The 19547-nt window shown below is 37.6% G+C and overlaps 1 protein-coding gene across 3 annotated transcripts in view; it reads right to left on the reverse strand.

The window, feature by feature from the left end:
- Nucleotides 1–1611: 1611 nt before the first annotated feature.
- Nucleotides 1612–19547, reverse strand: part of STAG1 (STAG1 cohesin complex component) — a 180078-nt gene continuing 162142 nt past the window's right edge. For all 3 annotated transcript variants that reach the window (XM_083363714.1, XM_083363716.1, XM_083363715.1), the window contains 8 exons: nucleotides 19209–19357; nucleotides 17956–18084; nucleotides 13680–13885; nucleotides 12296–12467; nucleotides 8788–8898; nucleotides 4333–4447; nucleotides 3889–3969; nucleotides 1612–3808 (listed from right to left, as the gene is read on the reverse strand). In XM_083363714.1, the coding sequence (XP_083219840.1) occupies nucleotides 3785–3808; nucleotides 3889–3969; nucleotides 4333–4447; nucleotides 8788–8898; nucleotides 12296–12467; nucleotides 13680–13885; nucleotides 17956–18084; nucleotides 19209–19357 (987 nt within the window). In that variant the 3' untranslated portion in view covers nucleotides 1612–3784. The remainder of the gene's footprint in view (nucleotides 3809–3888; nucleotides 3970–4332; nucleotides 4448–8787; nucleotides 8899–12295; nucleotides 12468–13679; nucleotides 13886–17955; nucleotides 18085–19208; nucleotides 19358–19547) is intronic.

Below are 19547 nucleotides of genomic sequence, written 5' to 3' on the forward strand. Positions count from 1 at the left end.
AACGAAATTTAGAGCTGGAAAGTTGATGGTTCAATATGGATGTACCACAGGTAAGCAATTCATTATTTTCATCATGATTTATCTGCATCACAAATATGGGAGAGCAAATAGAGGAAGATAAGAAATTCAATTAAGATATCATGAACAATAAGGCAGCATTCCTAAACTCTGCATTTAGTTTGAACATCTAGTTGGTTTTAGTTTACAAAATCTTGCAGTATCAGGATAGGGGATACCACTGATGAATGCAGTCAACATAGCTGTTGCTGTAGTGGAGTAGGCATGAACACGGGTGATACTGGGAATTATGTTGATAAAACAATGTAACAGTAATAACAGTAACAATCTAATGACAAACATGGTAACCAAGTCCACAATAATGCCTATTATGACAGGCATAATAGTCCTATCTTGGCTAACATGGAAACCAGAAACTATGGTAGGCTATGTTAATACAAACTAGGATACAAAAGTAAGAATGTGACTGTGAGATAATCTTGTCTTTATGCCATGATATAGGGTGAGCCATTTCTAAAGATACATAATTCACTATCACATCATATAAATGTATAGGTGTTAAAATTACCACTTTTGAAGGTAAAAAATTGAGCAAAGCATTGCCTGGAGATTAGAAAGATGTAGCATTAGCATTACAGAAAAGCTCCACTGAGCAGTAACTTTTGTTCAATTATACACAATTATTTATAGAAAAATCTTTTTTTAAAAAAGACAATTCTAAAATGAATCAATTGACTGTTGAAACTGGTACTTTTTTAATGGCATACAGGCCATTTGCTCTACAAAAAAGGGATTGGATAAATACAATGCTGGCTGAATCAAGGTGTAAATATGGGCTGGGAGGAATTATACTTGGCAGGAATCTGCATGAAGAATATCTACGGATAGTGGAAAATCGCCAGCTGAACATGAACCAACCTCTGATGCTACTCCTGCTATTCTCCTAGTCCCTCAAAAAAGGAAATACAACTCCTGGCACTATCAACAAAAATATAATGAAGAGCATGAAAATCATTCCTATACTCTGCATCAGAATGCTCCAAGAACATTGTATCCAGTTTGGGGCGCCATAAAGTCCATAAATAAGCCACAATACCTTTAGAGGAAAAAAATAATTATAACCTAACTGCGGATAGTCAAAAGTTAAGACAGGATAAAAATGTAGTCAATCAGTCAAAATTAATAAAGAATTGAACCAAATAACTTAAAAATGGAATAAATATGGAAAACTCTGGAAGAACAATGGACTACTTAACTATTACCTAAAAAAGGTTTCTTACGATATTGCTATGTGATCTGGCTTTTAATATTGGAAGACTTCCTGTGAAAACTGTAATACAGAATGTTCCAGAGCAATACTATGCCCAAATTCCGCATCTGTGATACAGAGGGACCATAAACATTTTTTGTTTTCACTGAGAAAGAAAATATATTTTCCTAGAAATGTTGGGCATGCAGTAACATAAGTAATCATGACAAGTGCAATGAATCCAGCTTTTCAAGCTTCACTATAAGACTTTTTAAAATGGAAGGCAAACGGAAGAGAAAGCACTAGTTTGAAATGCTTTTGTGGAAAGGACTCTACTGGACATATGATTTTGAGGAGTTTATTAAAGGAAAAGTGAAGCATCAGTTTTAAATTGTACAAAAGGAAAAAAACCCTCAGTTGTAAATGTACAATTTACAGAATTACTAGCAAAACCAATCAAGGAGACACATTTAAAAAAACCCTACTTTTTGAAAACTAAACTGGAAACCCATTGGAGGTAACTTGCTTGCAAACAGCTTTTGTTTTATAGAATTCTGTAATGATCAATGACATTTCAGTTTTTCATCTGAAGGGTGGTGGGGCGCAAGACTTGCCTATGTTGGGTTCAAACCAACAACAGTATGATTCTGTCCATCAAACTGAAGGGCTACTTGCAATAAATTTTTACCACTTTTTCAAGAGAACTTGCACTTTGTCCTGAAGCACCAGCCCAGTGACTTTAGCAACTTTAAAATTTCTAAACAGCTACATTAAAGGAATGGCTGAATTAGAGGGTCAAATGTTTTTAGTAATCATAATTTTGAGACTAGTACAAATATTAGAGGTAAGTCTCTAATGCTAAATGAAAGTAGCATTATTTGATGTTAAATTTTTAAGTTTCAACAGATATGCATTAAATATAATTTAAATTCATTAAAGGACCTTTTAAAGAGAGAATACTACAGTTGTTTTGCAGTTGTTATATAAAAGCACTTCTATAGTGGATTTATCAAATATGAGTTAAGATCTGCTTCTGAGTTTCTTACATTCAAATTCCCCCCCAAAAGAGGAAAAAAGAGATTATTAATTTGGCCTAATTTTAACAGATGTTCTTATTAGCTGGAGCTACGCTCACAACAAGTGAAGAAAAAATCCTTTAACTACACTAGCAGCTACCAGGAAGAATTGTAATATTTAAGCAGAATAAAAGACCAGATCACTGAACACCATGGAAAATTTCTTAGAACAATAATTCAGCTTATTACTTTTTGGATTGAACTGCGTAAAGATCATGTAGTAATTACTCTTATTAATGCACAGTTAACACTGAGACTGTAGCTGTATTCCATTGTAAGCTTAAAACGTCACCATCTAAACACAATTTCTATGCAGCACATACAATAAATCTAATTGGCAAAATTAATTTACAAAAATAGCACAAAAGGATATTTACGGCATGGAAAGATAAACACTTCTCTATGATACAGTTAAAATTGCTTTGAAAATGTAAGTGTCCTGTCCCGCTCATGTCCCACCCGCACCCCCGACTTTTTCCCTTTGTGATTTATGCTTTATAAGAAAGTTGCTGCTTTTGTACCTCAGGTCTGATGGGGAGTGAAATAGGTAGTAGAAACAGCAAATAGATTACTGTAGAACCACTGGTTTATTTTACTGAGAATATTTTATTTGCTGGTATAAGTTGCTAAAAATGCACAGAACAAGTACCAATAGAAAATGTGCTGTTTGTGTGTTCCCCTAGTGCTATATAAAATGAATGTTACACAGCATCTGTTGGAAAAGTGGCTTCATGGACATCTCTTATTCTTATGCCCCATTATAAATAAAAATAAATCTTCTCAGAAGTATAAAATCTGTTTTTTTTCCTTTTCAGAATCTGACTTTTTGGCAGAGATGTACACATCTGACTTCTAACATCTGTTGTAAGACTGCTCTGCTCTCAATGGTCAGAGAAGATCTAGAAGTGTACCATACTGCTAGTCATATTCAGTGTGTTTAACAACACTTCTACAACCAGGATGGCTTGCTGATTAGCATCGCTGCTGGTCAATGGCTGACAGGCATAAATTTAATAAAAATGGCTAGCTTCTAAAACATAAAAAGGCAAATGTTAAAACATTTTGAAGTTGTACAGCAGAAAAATAAAGTTAAAAAGTTTTGTTTTCATTCAATGTTTTCTGAAAACATACGTAGAACTGTATAGTCTTAATTTAAAAGCTTCTCCCTATTCAAGAAAAAAAAACCTGTATTAGGACTGTCAAGGACAGAGAAAATAAATGATTTGCAGGTCAGCCTTTCTGAGTTGACTGATTGGCCAATATTTGTTTCATTCAGAAGCTCCTCTTCTCTGTCATTACAAAAAGGAAATGACTTTAATCATTTGGTTAAAAATCAAACCAAATCACATCAAAATGTGGTTTTAATATTAGCTATCACAGTATATAGGCCTTGAGCTCTAAAGAACAGAGTTCCAAATTTGTATAATGTCTTCATCAGATTTTAGAACATTGGCATTCCAAATCCCTAGAAAATACAATGGAAAATAAAGTTAGGCTGAAGAAAATTATTCATTAAATCATAAATAATATTGTTCAAAAGCTTACTGAATCATCTTCAATGATAGCTGCAGAATCAAAAAAATCTGGCCTCAATTCAGCTCGTTCTCTTCGGTTCCTTGAAGGAGGCTGTAAAGAAAGTCTTTATCAGTTGAGTTTAGGCATATGGATTATATTTGTACCAATCTTTTATACAGATTATGTTAAACTAAAAAAGATGAAAGAAGTTACAAGAATTCAAACCATGATTTATTATAAGCTTTAGAGATTCCAAGGCTGAAGTAATAATATGAAAAATATCTATCTATATATTGGTTGACAGGCTCATACTGAAAAATAATTATTTTAACAATTATTTCTCACCCACTTTCCTTTATAGCAGGATACCTAGGAACTACTGTTTATAAATGCTTAAATGTTGTTTAGTTTTACTGGTAGAAACATTTTTAACAACAACAAAAAATAAAAAATCGTAATGATAAAATTACTGACCAAATCAATAACCATGGTATCTTCGAATTCTTCATTCATATCCTCTAGCTGATTTCGGGAAGACATCATTACATCTTCAAAGATAGGTTCAGCATCATCCTCCATGAGACCCCGCCTTGTTGGGAGACAGGAGAAATACAAAAATATCAGTAATAAAGTTGAATAATAAAGTCTGACATACCAGTCTGTGTTCATTTACTTATGCAAAGGGAAATTCTCTTCTTTCCTTCCTTTTATGATGGTTTTCAAATCTGCTATAGAAGGTCTTTTAACTCCCTGAAAAAGATCAAGCGTGGGAAGATGTATAGAAGGAGAATAGAAAACTCACTCATCAGCCATATTTATTTTGCTGAGAAACTCCTGAACATAATACTCCTGAATACTTTAGAATATATGAGTAGATATTGACTGAAGAACAATATTAGAAAGCTTGTTATGGTCACTCTCCCCATAAGCTATTTTTGATTTAGTGGTTAAGGTTCTGGACTAGAAACTGGGACACTGTAGGTTCTAGTCATCTCTTATATATGAAAGCAGATCCATTTCACACAATTGTTGAATAGGTGGGACCATTATATACAGCCTTGAGCACAAAATAAATGCTTGTTTTTAAAAATTCTCATATGCACTCAGAATATGTACTATTCTGCAAAAAGAAGAACTGGTTTTGGATGACTCATGCTTGATCATAACACGTTTAATGATTACTTTAAATATTTTCAGCAACTGCAAACAGAATTTTCTTTACCATTAATACAAAAAAAATGAAATAAATTTGATTAAAACAGGTTTTATGGACCTGATACATTAGCACATGGGTGTCAAACTCAATCACATATCGTGATGTATTGTGATGATTTTTGCAGAGCCAGAGTGGGTGTGGCCTGTGTGTAATGCATCTGGCCCATGGGCCACCAATTTAACACCCCTGCTTTAGCAGCTTCTAAAATAACTGTCATGTTATTCAATATCAGAATCCAAACCTACTTTTTTCTGTTAAAAGCTAAAAGGAAATTTAAAGTATCTATAATCAATATAGAAGAATTTTGGAATGAAGAGCTGAAAATTCTGGTTCTTTTCAACCAGTGGATTTACGTTTTTAAGAATGCTAGGTTCATGTTCTATTATTTAAAAATGAAATTAATCCATCAAAAGATTGTTTTTTGTATCTATTGGAAACATCTAGAATTATTCTTAAAGGATGGTTTAATGATGCAGTGTTAGCACTACAAGAAATTTGAGGTCATTGTACCGTATTTTCCGGCGTATAAGATGACTTTTTAACCCATGAAAATCATCTCAAAAGTTGGGGGGTCGTCTTATACGCCCAGTCGTCTTATACGCCGGAAAATCAGCGAGCCCGGGAGCGATGCTGGGGAGTGTGCGCGTTGTTCTGTACCAGCCTGCTACTGGCCCTGCAGAAAAGGCAGGGACAACCCCTTTTAAAAGAAGGCAAGAGGCTGGAATTACGCCTGCCAAATTTATTGCTACAAAAACAAACGGAGCAAGACAAACCAAGAAACAGGAGCTTTAAGAAACAGGAACTATCCAAGCGGTTGCCTTCAGCAAACCAGCCCTCCCACACATTCCCCTTATATAAAGTTCAGGGTGTGGCTTCTCTCTGCCTCCTTCCGAGGAGCCCCATTGCCTTCCTCTGTTTACTCCTAATTGACTGCCTCCTGCGTCGGGCATCCTTGAACAGGGCCAGCTGTGGGTCATCTTCATCCACGCTGTCAGGCTCACACAGCTGGGTCTCCGTGGTGACCAAGTGTGAGGGGCCTGGCTGAGGGCTCTCATCAGCAAGATCTTCAACCCCCTCAGCAAGGTCTTCAACACCCCCCTCCTCCTCTTCTGAGTCGTCCGACCCAACTGCCGAACCCACAGGCTGACCCTGAATCACAACACGCGTGTGCAGGACTGCCCTGCCGGCTCCCGCCCGACGCTCTTCCCTCTTGAGGCAGCATCGCTCCCCGGCTCCTAAGGAGTCCTCGGGGATGCTGCCTCAAGAGGGAAGAGCGTCGGGCGGGAGCCGGCAGGGCAGTCCTGCACATGCGCGCGCTCCCCAGCTGCTAAGGAGTGCTCCTTAACAGCCGGGGAGCGCGCGCGTGCGCAGGACTGCCCTGCCGGCTCCCGCCAGACGCCAGCCTGCTCTGCTTCCTCCACAGTGAGAGGGGAGGGCGTGCCTTCCTGGGCTCGCTGATTTTCCGGCATATAAGACGAAAAATCTTGAAAATCATCTCAAAAGTTGGGGGGTCGTCTTATACGCCAGAAAATATGGTAACTCAATTTTATTGTGATCATGTTGTTCCTTACACCCTTTTTGAATAATGTTATACAGTATGTTGACAGAATTATTGAGAAAACTAGTTTCTAAAGACATGTATATTGTACTGAATTATATACCGAGTACTTGAACTGTAACATGTTCAGAATAAAAATTACCTTTTCATACTCTAAGAATAGCAAAAAAAATATCCTTAGGAGATTGGAAAATACTGTAATTCCAAATATAAAGGAATGGATTTTAGAGATGTGTGCTTTAGCATTTTTGTTAAAGAAAAGTATACATTTGGTTAATGAAAAAACGTCTTATTAATTTTCCTTTTTGGAAGAAATTCTGAACAAATTTGTCCACACTGAAAGTTTATTTTAAAGACTTACAATATCAAATGAATTTGAGATAAAGTTGTGGTTACAGCTTTTTTTGTTCTTTATATATACTTTCTTATTGTGTAAAATTCTTTTATGTATGATAAATTATTTTTATTTTACATTTTTATGTATATCTGAAAATGAATTTGCTTTTTGTTTTTTCAAAAAAAACACAAATATATTCCAGATGTTTTATTCCACACATAATCTGGAATATTGTTATTCTAGACATAAGTGTTTTGAATATTCCATTCCATTTTAGTAGCTAAGATTAGAAATTGTTTCTTGTGAATGGGATAATATTTTTTAAATTATCCTGCCAGTGTTAAGTGTAGCAGAAGGAACTAATCACATGACAACAATAGGAATGATCTGAGGAGAGTTTTGGAACCAAGCAATAACGGAGAGAAGGAGCCATTCTTTGCAAAAGATGTTAGGACTTATTGGAGAAACAGCTATGGAGAAGAATTTGCTGAGAGGAACCAATGGATTTTATACTAGACTATAGTAGTAGTGACTAGCTAAAAGAACTTGGCTGCCTACTGGAAGGCCTATCTGACTCTGAGGCAGCCTTGTACCCTCAATCCCATTTTATTTGTTCATTTATGTTCATTTCAGTTTGATAATAATTTAATTAGTGAAACAGAGACAAGGATTCTCTCATCTCTCCCATCCACTTGTTTTTAAAATCAGTCCCCTTTTTGACCCCTAAAAAACTACAAATCCCCATTATCAAATAAAACCTACTTGCTTAGCTAAAATTAAACATTCATTCATTCATTCAAGCAGTTTCAAAAGTGTATTATAGTGGCAGTAAAATTGTTACATATAGACACAAATACATTAAACAGAGCCTTTCTTTTTCTGCTTACTTTTAAGCTCCCTACTCCTCCTGCATTGCCCAGCTAAAAGCAAGGGAAGCACATTATCAAAATTATATTCCCCACATAAATGGCAGCGTTTGCTAATCAATGGAAATATTTTAGTACTTTGCTTTCTCCTTTTGAGGCAAGAGTGGTGCCATTAGCTGGCACTGTGAAGAATGAATTAACAAAGTGCCCAATGCTGGAGAGAAGTAGATGGGATACTCTATTCTCTTCCAGAATGGCCTCTTACTGTGAAGGAAATAATGGACCAAAAAAGTTGTGTGAAAAATAAAAAACCGACAAACAGCCCAACTTTCCTCACTTGCCCTTTAAATATAATATCTAAATTCCTAGAGAAATTAGTTATTTAGCTTCATGAGATTTGAAATTTGAGCTACAAATTTTTAATGAAAGAATTGTTCAAATTCTTGAATCCATAAAGGTTTATTATTAATCCCGCTTTTCTCACATTCAAAACACTTAAGGGATACACACACACACACACACACACACACACACACACACACACAAACATATTATAGCGGGGCAGGGTCTTGTTCTGAACTCAGAACACATTTCCCATTATATGCACATCCTAACTTAAAGATTCTATTTTCAGTGCAATTTCAAGACTTGATTTGATATTTTAAAACTTTGTTTTAAATAAATCTTTTATATTATAAATACTTTGTATTTTTATATTTTAAACTTTCTATTTACAAATATTTAAATATTTGTAATCATATGTAGACAAATACTTTGCCCCACAAAATGCAGAAATTTCATAATTTTGGCTAGAGTGCTCCAGCATCACAGCATTATAGAAAATCCAAAATATATGTGGTTACACACAGTACAAATTAAAGTAACCTTTATCCACTAATTGTTAAAATAATTAGACACCTAAATGTATTCCTGGTTCCTACTGAATACTTACACTGTATGTCTCACACCACTTCTTCCTTTCATGTAGCTCATTCCCGTCCTATCCTTTCGATTTAAATCTTCTAATTTCTGCTGACCCAACCAAGATATTTGCATCTGAGGACTTAAGAATGAATTTAGAAGATCATAACATGAATATTTAACATTGTTTTTAATGTTACTTCTCAATGAAAAACTATTCAGTTCTTTCAGAGTAGGATCAGGGATCTTATACTTGAATTCTTACTCTTGTAACTCACTGAATAATGCTGACATCTGTTAAACTAAACGAATCACTAGATTGTTTTAATTATTTGAGAGAAAGCAGGGAAGAGAACCACATGTAAGTGCTCCTATGAGATAACACGACTGGGTATAGTAATGTAATGCATTTCAGTAAATACTGAAATCTGCTAATTTTTATCACCACTAAATATTAAGCAAGCCTGAATTTGTCAACTTAGAATTGGTTACTTTATAGTGTTTTGAAAGATACATTGTGAATATACAGATATACAGAATTTGCACCTGTGCAATATCTTCTTTGGGAAATTCTAGAGTTTTAAGGAGCTGTTTTGGCAGGACTTCTGCTGCCATGCAATATACATGAAGACATGGTTTACTCTTCATGTCTTTGACCACCAAGGTGATTCCACAAATAAGAAATCAAATGAATGGGGGGCGGGGGGGGGGAGTTTGAAGGCAGCAGTTCACAAGTGACCAAGAAAGCAAGGGATAATTGTACTATTTTTAGATTGTATATGCAATTGATAACATTTAACAAACATCCTACTATGATCCAGGTTGCTGCTATAAAGATTTCCTGCAGGTAATGTGATTAAGAACCCAAATGGATATATACCAATAGTATACCCCTGCATATTTTCAAATCAGAATGCACATGCTAGCTGGCAACATAAGACAATTGCACTGATTACCCACTTAGAGAATATTTGGAAGAAAACCAGTGTTTGTGAAGCCTCTCATACAATATAAACCGGTCCCTATCTTTAAAAGACATTTAGGGTATGCAAGACCTGTTCCAAAATAATAAGTGAATTAGGAAAGAGTATCAGAAGTATAAAGTCATTCAAAAGAAATTAAGAAATTATCATCGGTGAGAAAGATGGGTTAAGAGGAGGAGTAATCTTGTCCCCTGAAATGTCAAATAGGGAAAACCAAATCTTTCTGTTGCAAGTTCTCTCTTGGTTTGTTGGAAGTTATAGCTCCCAGGAACACTGTCTTCCAAATAAATAGGTGTGACTCAAAATTGAGGGGCTTTCTAACTGGCACTAAAAGTACTAAAATGAGCTCTATAAAAGCACTGGGTCTCCAAATGCTTAACTGTAGGATGCAGAAAAACAGAAAAGCTATTAACTGGTGCATGAAAAGTAGCACTATTCTTGTAATGTTAGTTCTGATAATGATGAATTGAGATTTTCATAATGCTTATGTTTATGTTTATTGGACTTATATACCGCCCTTCTCCCGTAGGACTCAGGGCGTTTCACAAGGAATTTAAAATAACAATACAAATTACAAAAGTTAAGAACAATTAAAATAATTAAATTTAGTCCTTGAATAAAATAAAACCCCTATTAAACTCCAATTAAAACCCAATTAAAATAAAATTACAATTAAAATTCTCAGTCCTGGCCGGAAAGCTCAAAAAGCCAGCTCTTCAGGTCCCGGCAGAATGAACGAAGGTCAGGGGCAGTCCTGAGCTCTACGGGCAGCTGGTTCCAAAGGGCAGGCGCACTTACAGAGAATGCCCTCCCTCTGGGTGTTACCCGCCGGCAATCTTTTGCCGGCGGTACCCTGAGAAGGCCCTCCCTGTGGGAGCGCACAGGACAAAGGGAGCTTGATGCCGGCAGCAGGTGTTCCCTCAAATATCCCGGACCCAAGCCATTTAGGGCTTTATAGTCATCACCAGCACCTTGAATCTCACCCGGAGGGCAACCAGAAGCCAATGTAGCTCGCGGAGCAGAGGTGTTACATGGGAGTATCGGGAAACCCCCATCACAACTCGCGCAGCTGCATTCTGCACCAGCTGAAGCCTGCAAGTGGTCCTCAAGGGCAGCCCCATGTAGAGAGCGTTGTAGTAGTCCAACCGGGAGGTCACGAGCGCATCAGTGACTGTGCGTAGGGTATCTCGGTCCAGATAGGGTCGCAACTGGCACACCAGGCGAACCTGGGCAAAGGCCCTCCTGGTCACGGCTCCTATATGATCTTCAAAACTAAGCCGCGAATCCAGGAGGATGCCCAAGTTGCGAGCCCTATCAATGGGGGGTAACACCTCACCCCCCATCATTAAAGGTGGAATAGACTGGTTAACCCGAGATGCCGGTACGCACAGCCACTCAGTCTTGGCAGGATTGAGACGAAGCCTGTTTCTCCCCATCCAGACCCAGACCGCATCCAGGCAATGGGACATCACAGCGAGGGCATCGGTCAATTACAATTAGTTTTTATCTGTGCAATATGTCAAATCTCATTATCCCCATTCTATTCACTCATCTACAGACACTGTGAGATTTTCTTGGGATTTTGCTAGCTCCATAATCTTGGAATTTGCTACCAGATGGGGGACCAAATATTTATACTGATCCCTAACGTGATAAAAAGTTTCAATGACACAGAGATGGTTCATTAAACCTTAGCTAACTTAAAAGTGCAGGCATGATAAGCATATAAAGCAAGATCCTGCAGTTCCCAATAGCCATTCCTATTAGCTAGTTGAACTCCTATCTTCACTTATTAGAGAAGCTGTAAAGGAATCTTTTGAAACAAATTATGAGATGTTAGATTCATAATCCCTCTCACTGAGGAATTTCTAGGAACTGGTATCTGTAGCTAGGTGAGAAATAACCTTACGGGAGCAGGGAATGTAAGATAGCTGCGAGCATGTATGGAAAAATATGTCTTTGATTCACCTTTAGAATACATTCTAGAATATAGGTGATATATGGAAGTGGTATGATCTTATCCCTCCTCTGTTGGGTGGGAGACTAAAGCAGCGGAGAAAGAAATATGACAACTACGATATTGCTTGGTTATTGTTCAGTTATTAAATTGTGTCCAACTCTTCAGATCTCAACCTCACAGACTATAGCAAGCCAGAGTCCCCTATCCTCCACTGTTTCCTGGAGTTGATTACAATGGAAAGAAAGGTTGTTTCTTTTCTTTTAGTGATCTTAAAGATGGCAGTAGGTAGCTAGAAGAGGATGCTTTCAAGTATGGGTGTCTCTGGAAAATGAAGTGATATATAATTGCTTCAGAGGAGCTCATTAATCTAAGTCATATGCTCTAGTGTTATGTTTTAAAACAGCAGTCCCCAGCCTTTGTGGTCTACGGCCCAGGAGTTGGGGACTCCTGTTTTAAAACATTCTGAACTTCACAGAATGACTGCATTTGAATAATTACACTTTACTAAGCCTAAGATATTTTTCCTGGAATCATAATTTCAGCAGTATTTTAACATTATTTTCCTATTATTGCAGAAATATTTCACGGGTACATACTTGTTTAAAAAATCTTGTTCAGATCCAGGTTCTGACTCATGCTCTGGTATTTGCTCCCCAATTTGTCGAGTGTTTTCTCTCAACACTGTTGACGTGAGCTGAGGTGTCTGTAGAGCACTTGGGGTCTGGATGTTATCGTTTCTATTCAGCCAAGATCCTTCAAGATTCTCATCTGATATGTAACCATAAATTATTAAAGTAAAATATACACATCAACCTTAATTTATTATTGCTTAATTAATAAAGCAACTAATGAAATGCAATACCAACAGGAAAAATACTTAACAATAATCTGTTTGAAGGCTTATTAAATATAATGCAGCATATAATACAATATACTGTGCGCGCGCGCACACACACACACACACACACACACACACACACAGCATTCAGAAAGTATTCAGACCCCCTTCACTTTTGTTATGCTACAGCCTGATTCTACAGAGATAGGTTTGGTTACATGAATTGAAGGGATGAAGATCAAACTGGGAAATTCAAGCATTCCAGACATAGTTGGATAGAATTTATAAAATATTCAAAGAGAAAGAAGTGAAAAGTTTTAAGGACATAAGGCAATATATGAGTCTGTGTATGCATGTGGTAGAAACAAAGATAGTTTTTAAGGCTAGAAAATAATGAAGAATAAATGTTACTGGTTGTAAATTATTTGTACTTAGGTTTCCTTTTCCTTTTCATTTCCAATTTTATTTTATTTTTTACTTCTTACTCCTTTTCCATATTCTGTATTGCAGAGTTTATGCTGAAAGACAATATTCTAACATATCTTCTGCATACTTTAAGTGCAAAAGACTCATAAGACCACAAACCTGTCTATAGTCCTTGATTTACAACCATTCACTTAGTGACTATTACTAGCTACAACGGCACTGAAAAAAATGAATTGTGACACATTTACAACCGTTGCAGCATATCCATGGCCATATGATGAAAATTCAAATGCTTGGTAACTGGCTCATATTTATGATGGCTGAAGTATCCCTGGGTTAAGAGATCACCTTTTGTGACCTTCTGACAAGCAAAGTCAATGGAGGAGCCAGATTCACTTTACAGCTGTGTTACTAGCTTAACACCTGGAATGATTCACTTAACAACTGTATCAAGGAAAGCCATAAAATGGGGCAAACCTCATTTAACAACTGTCTCACTTAGCAGCAGAAATAAATCGTTGTCATAAGTCAAGAATTACCTCTATTGCTTTATTTCTGTCTGAGGAAAGCATTAATGAAATAATATTTCACTCTGTTGTTGAGAAATACTGGTTCAAAAAGAGATCTTAATTTCCAGAAACCATTTGAACCCAAATAATGTCGTAAGTTATATTTTTATTTAACGTTCTGACTATAATTTCTAAAGCGACATTTACCTTCGACTCTTTTCTTATGAAGCGGAGGTCGACCTTTCTTATTTCGAGCAGAAGAGGTTTTGCTACTGCTGCTTCCACTATTCACAGACATCCGATCGTCCTCACCACCTGTCACTAAGGAATTCCTGTAGGAAATCAATGGAAGCCATACATCTTCCCTCCTCTCCATCATCTGTTCTGTGAGGAACTTCTCCAAATAGGTGTGCCTGGGTGGGAGAAGAGGAAGAGAGGACAGCATAAACAAGCGGCTGAAAGAGCTACAGCTACAATGGAGCTTCTAGTTTAAACAGTTATTAGTTCCTTGCATTAGGGTCATATATAAACTATATTCCTGATTTAAGAGTTAGATCTGCCCTGATTTTCTAGAGGACTAGCAATATAATTCAATTATTTGTGGATAAAAACATATTCATCAGACACTACATATATGGCATTTATTTTCAGAGCTAATACAACAGCAGCTTAGCCAAACATAATAAAATTATGATTGACTGAATACAAATATTAAGTGATCTAAATGATCAAGGTATATGAAATTAAATGGACATGTATGTTTTAAAAGATGTCTTCCAGAAGAACACTCTTAAAATTCTTCAGAACACAATTACAAATGACTCTATTTCAAGACCACAGAAGTGAAAGCTCAGATTTGTTTTTTAAAAAGTCCTCCAGGTTTTTTTAAACTCATTAAATTAAAACAGGATAAGTGTATGAAAAAACAACTTCACACATATTGCACTGTATGCTCTCATAGCATATTTATTTATTTATTTAGTTATATTTATATACCGCCCTATTCCCTGAGGACTCAGGGCGGTTTACAGGGAATTAAAAATCCAAAATACAAAAATTAAGAACCAAATTAAAAAATATTAAATTAACCCTGTAGTCAGTTAAAAAGAACCCCAAATTAAAATTCCTCCTCAGTCTGGGCCCGAGAGCTCGAAGAGCCAGGTCTTCAGGCCCCGGCGGAATGATCGAAGGTCGGGGGCAGTTCTCAGCTCCACTGGCAGCTGGTTCCAGAGGGCAGGCGCTCCCACCGAGAAGGCCCTATCCCTGGGTGTCACCCGCCGGCAGTCTCTTACCGGCGGGACCCTGAGCAGACCCTCCCTGTGGGAGCGCACTGGGCGAAGGGCATTTGATGCCGGCAGCAGGTGTTCCCTCAGATATCCCGGACCCAGGCCATGTAGGGCTTTATAGGTGATAACCAGCACCTTGAATTTCACCCGGAGGGCAACCGGAAGCCAATGCAGCTCACGGAGTAGAGGTGTTACATGGGAGTATCGGGAAGCCCCCATTACAACTCGCGCGGCCGCATTCTGCACCAGTTGAAGCCTCCGAGTGGTCTTCAAGGGCAGCCCCATGTAGAGAGCATTACAGTAGTCCAAACGGGAGGTCACAAGCGCATGAGTAACTGTGCGTAGGGCGTCTCGGTCCAGATAGGGACGCAACTGGCGCACCAGGCGAACCTGGGCAAAAGCCCCCCTGGTCACGGCTCCTATGTGATCTTCAAAATTGAGCCGTGAATCCAGGAGGACGCCCAAGTTGCGAGCCCTATCGACGGGGGGTAACACCTCACCCCCCATCATTAAGGATGGAATAACTTGGTTAACCCGAGATGCCGATATGCACAGCCACTCAGTCTTGGCGGGATTGAGACGAAGCCTGTTTCTCCCCATCCAGACCTGAACCGCCTCCAGGCATCGGGACATCACGGAGAGGGCATCACTGGGTTGGTTCGGTGTGGAAAGAAAAAGTTGGGTATCATCAGCGTACTGATGATACCCCACCCCAAAACCACGAATGATCTCGCCCAGCGGCTTCATATAGATGTTGAACAGGAGAGGCGAGAGAACCGACCCCTGAGGGACTCCACAAATGAGAGACCTCGGGGCGGATCTCTGCCCTCCTGTCAACACCGACTGCGAGCGGCCCTGGAGGTAGGAGGAGAACCACCGTAAAACGGTGCCTCCCACTCCCAGCCCCCTGAGACGCCGCAGTAAGATACCATGGTCGATGGTATCGAACGCCGCTGAGAGATCTAATAGGACCAGGACAGAGGAGCAACCCCTGTCCCTAGCCCTCCAGAGATCATTCACCAGCGCGACCAATGCCGTCTCCGTGCTGTGTCCGGGCCTGAAGCCCGATTGGTACGGGTCCAGATAATCAGTTTCCTCCAGGAACAGAGGGAGCTGATGCGCCACCACACTCTCAACAACCTTCGCCAGAAAGCGAAGGTTGGAGACTGGACGGTAGTTGTTTAAAACAGCCGGGTCCAAAGCAGGCTTCTTGAGAAGGGGTCTCACCACCGCCTCCTTCAAGGCGGCAGGAAAGACACCCTCCTTCAAGGAAGCAGTTATTACTGCATGGAACCAGCCTCGTGTTCCTTCCCGAGCCGCATAAGCTAGCCAGGAGGGGCACGGATCCAACAAACAGGTGGTGGTGCTCAGTCTCCCCATGATCCTGTCCACATCATCAGGGGAAACAGGGTCGAACTCATTCCAGATAACGTGCTCAAGACCGCCTGATTCCTCCACATTAGACTCTGCCCAGTCAGAGTCCAAGCCGGTCCGGATCCGAGCGATTTTGTCCGCCAGATGATGACTAAACTCCTCGGCTCTAAGTGACTTTAGATCAGTAAATAGTGGTACGATATAAAAAGGAATATCACATATATTTCTATTTTTGGGGGGAGGGGAGGGAATTAAAAATAAATTGCAGAAAATTTACATCTGTATTCAGACTAACATGAATGATGCTCTAGAAAGTACATTTTGCCATTCTTCTCAGCAGTCAGAGAATGACTTTATTCACTCTTTTTTCCCCACATGTCTGAAAAAATTATAACAATAGGCAATGTATAATAAGCATAATTATTTTCTTCTAATAATTATTGTTTTATATGTCTCTAGATTTATTTATTTATTATATTTATATGGCTGCCCATCTCACAAAAGCATGTCTTGACAGAGTACAACAGATTTATCGAATGCTATAGGCTTGACATACCAAAGCTATATGTGATTTCTTTTTTTTTTTAAAAAACATTTTCTGTCTAAGCAGCTATAAATGATTTTGTTTTCTTCATAAGCTTTTATTCTTGTAGCAACTATTTTCGACATAAATATATAGCACACATAACAGACTATATTATATGCAAAATTCATAATGTAAAATTTGATCTAGAAGGACAGACTTATGGAGAGGGAAAGATGGCAAGTTTTCCTTATGCTAATAACGCCATGTCTTAAGTTCTTTAGCAACAGGCTTTTTTCTTGCCTATAGATATTTGTTGGAAAGAGGGCTTTTTTCAATGGTGCAGTGTTATCTCTCAAATGCCCTCTATGTTAAAATATTTATTGGCTCTGATGCAATAACTTCAGCACTAGGATAAATATTTTAAATTTTCCAATACATGTTAAAAGTGTGTAGTTAGTGCTGATGGTTTTATGCTTTGTTTGAACATGTTTCCAATTTTAAATGGACTATTTTATGCCTCCTCCATATTACTAAGAAGACTTAGGATGATGGTGGACTAAATAAAATATTACACAGTTGAAGAAACAGATTGGCTTTCTCAGTTCGGTCAAAGAAATTAAGTAAAATAATATGGATTCAAACCAAAAACTTGAAGGAAGGAAGGCTGAAGTCTATTCATATAATATAATCTTTTCCCCTTTTCCCTCAACCCAACTCTACAGAGCACCGGTGTCAAACTCAATCATGTCACGTGACATATCATTATGTATCGCAACTTTTTTGACTATGCAGAGCTGGGATGGGCGTGGCTTCTGTGTGATGCATCCAGTCCAGAGGCCGCCAGTTTGACACCCCTGCTATGAGTTTAAATTCTTTTCTTCCTCTACATTGAGAATGTGATTATTGCAGTTGGAAAGAGATACTGCTGAAGGAAGCAATCCTACCCATAAATTAACTCAATTTGATTCTACTTCTTGTTACAAATATCTATCTCAGAAATGTTACATTTCCTGCCTGAATGTACATAGTAGACTATAATAAAGTCTACCTCCTCTCTAGTGGCAAAAGATATATAAATGTTCAGAGAAAGAAAATTGGACGTTAGAATATGGTTAAACAAACTGTGAGATTTTGCTCTTAGAATATTCTCTCAACTTAAAAGCACTTTCTTAAATAAATTTATAAAAATTGTAATTAGATGTACAGTACAGTAATTAATTGTAATTAAATCAGACTTTTTACTTCACAGATCACTTATCAATAAAGTTGCTTACAAGTAGCAAAATGTGTCACTTACACAGTTTTCTTGTCCTGTCGTAATAATTTAGATGAAAATTCACTAAGTACTTCCAGGAAAGCAAGGTTAGGAGGTGGATATTCCTGTCCTTTTTGATTTTGATATTTAAATGCAAATTCTATGCCATCTCTGTAATAAGATATTCAAGAACTAAATAACTGTATCAAACTCTATACAAACTTGAAATAAAATACCAAGTGCAGTGAAAAAGAAAGGATAATTCAATGCATTGCTATCGATACTCAATGTAACATGTTTAAGTTGGTTAGTAGAGTTTCAAGATCTGAATGTTAGGATTTTATGAAAAATTATGGATTTATCATCAAACAAACAAACAAAACATTGTCTTCAATATTAGAAATGTGGTATGACCACAGATTTACAATCCTAGATTACGTATCTGTGCTAGGTTTCACTTGATTAACTGGTTTCCCATAGATATAAACGGACAGATTGTTCATCTTTTTTTGTAATCATTATGTAATTCTTAGTAATGAAATGAAACATCGGCACTCATGGAGGGATGCCAGAATCTGAAATCTTCTCCCCCCAAACCCATCATAACACACACTCCCTGCCCTTATCTACACATCATAAATCACATTATCCAATTAGTTTTACATATGAGGTCTCTCCTCCCATTCTGTACCCGGGCTTTCTAATCTTCTCAAAACAGACATTAGAAAATTCCCTCCCTTCAAGATTCAAAGTAAAGCAGTTTAAACAAAAGGCTGTCTCTTATATTGTCAGTGCAAAAACATGTCAATGTTTGCAGCATTGACATACGTTTAAATATCGGAGGAAAATTATTTTCATTAAAGATAATACATATTTTCATTGTATCCTCTTCCTGTTTTTGATTGTTTTCTTTATTAACTTTTTTACAACTTTTCTTTTTATATATTAAAACAATTTAAAGCATTTATTACTTACGTTAGAGGTCATACACATAGTGATAAATAAAATGCAGTGATTGTTATTTATGAATAATTTCTTCAAATTGCTTAGAACAAATGTAATACAATATAGAATGCTGTTTAGAAAATGTGACTAATATTTAAACAATCAACTTCTAAAACTATTTATTACAAAAGACTAATTATTCTCTTAAGTACCAATGCAACTCTTCCTCCCTCCCTTTCTCTCTCTTACACACACACACACAATAAAACAACGTGTAGTGCTACTGGGCATATTTATACCCTATTTCAAAAAAGGCATTATTTGACTTCAACACATTCCTTGCAACTCACTTGTGCAACGTGGCCACAGCTTCTCTTGTCTTTATCTGGTCCAGACCAAAGGTAAGAGCAAAACGCCGGGCCAGCTCCTTAATACCACTAACATGGGCAGATGTCCTGTCCAAGTTAGGACCTTGCTCTTGAACAAGCTCATTGAACAGCTGCAGAAAGAACGGAAGGTTCAAATCTTTACAAATATAGTGGCATATTCTGTATCAAAGCTGTGGTTTCCAACAGAACTTAGAAAAGAAACAAATGAATAATGTAAACTGTCTGATAAAGTTACCATGTATAATGTATAGTCTACCTTTTCATGTGAAGATTAGTATGCAAGGCAGACCATTATAATGT

The sequence above is a fragment of the Vipera ursinii genome (genome assembly GCF_947247035.1).
Source record: "Vipera ursinii genome assembly, chromosome: 5".
Taxonomy (NCBI): domain Eukaryota; kingdom Metazoa; phylum Chordata; class Lepidosauria; order Squamata; family Viperidae; genus Vipera; species Vipera ursinii.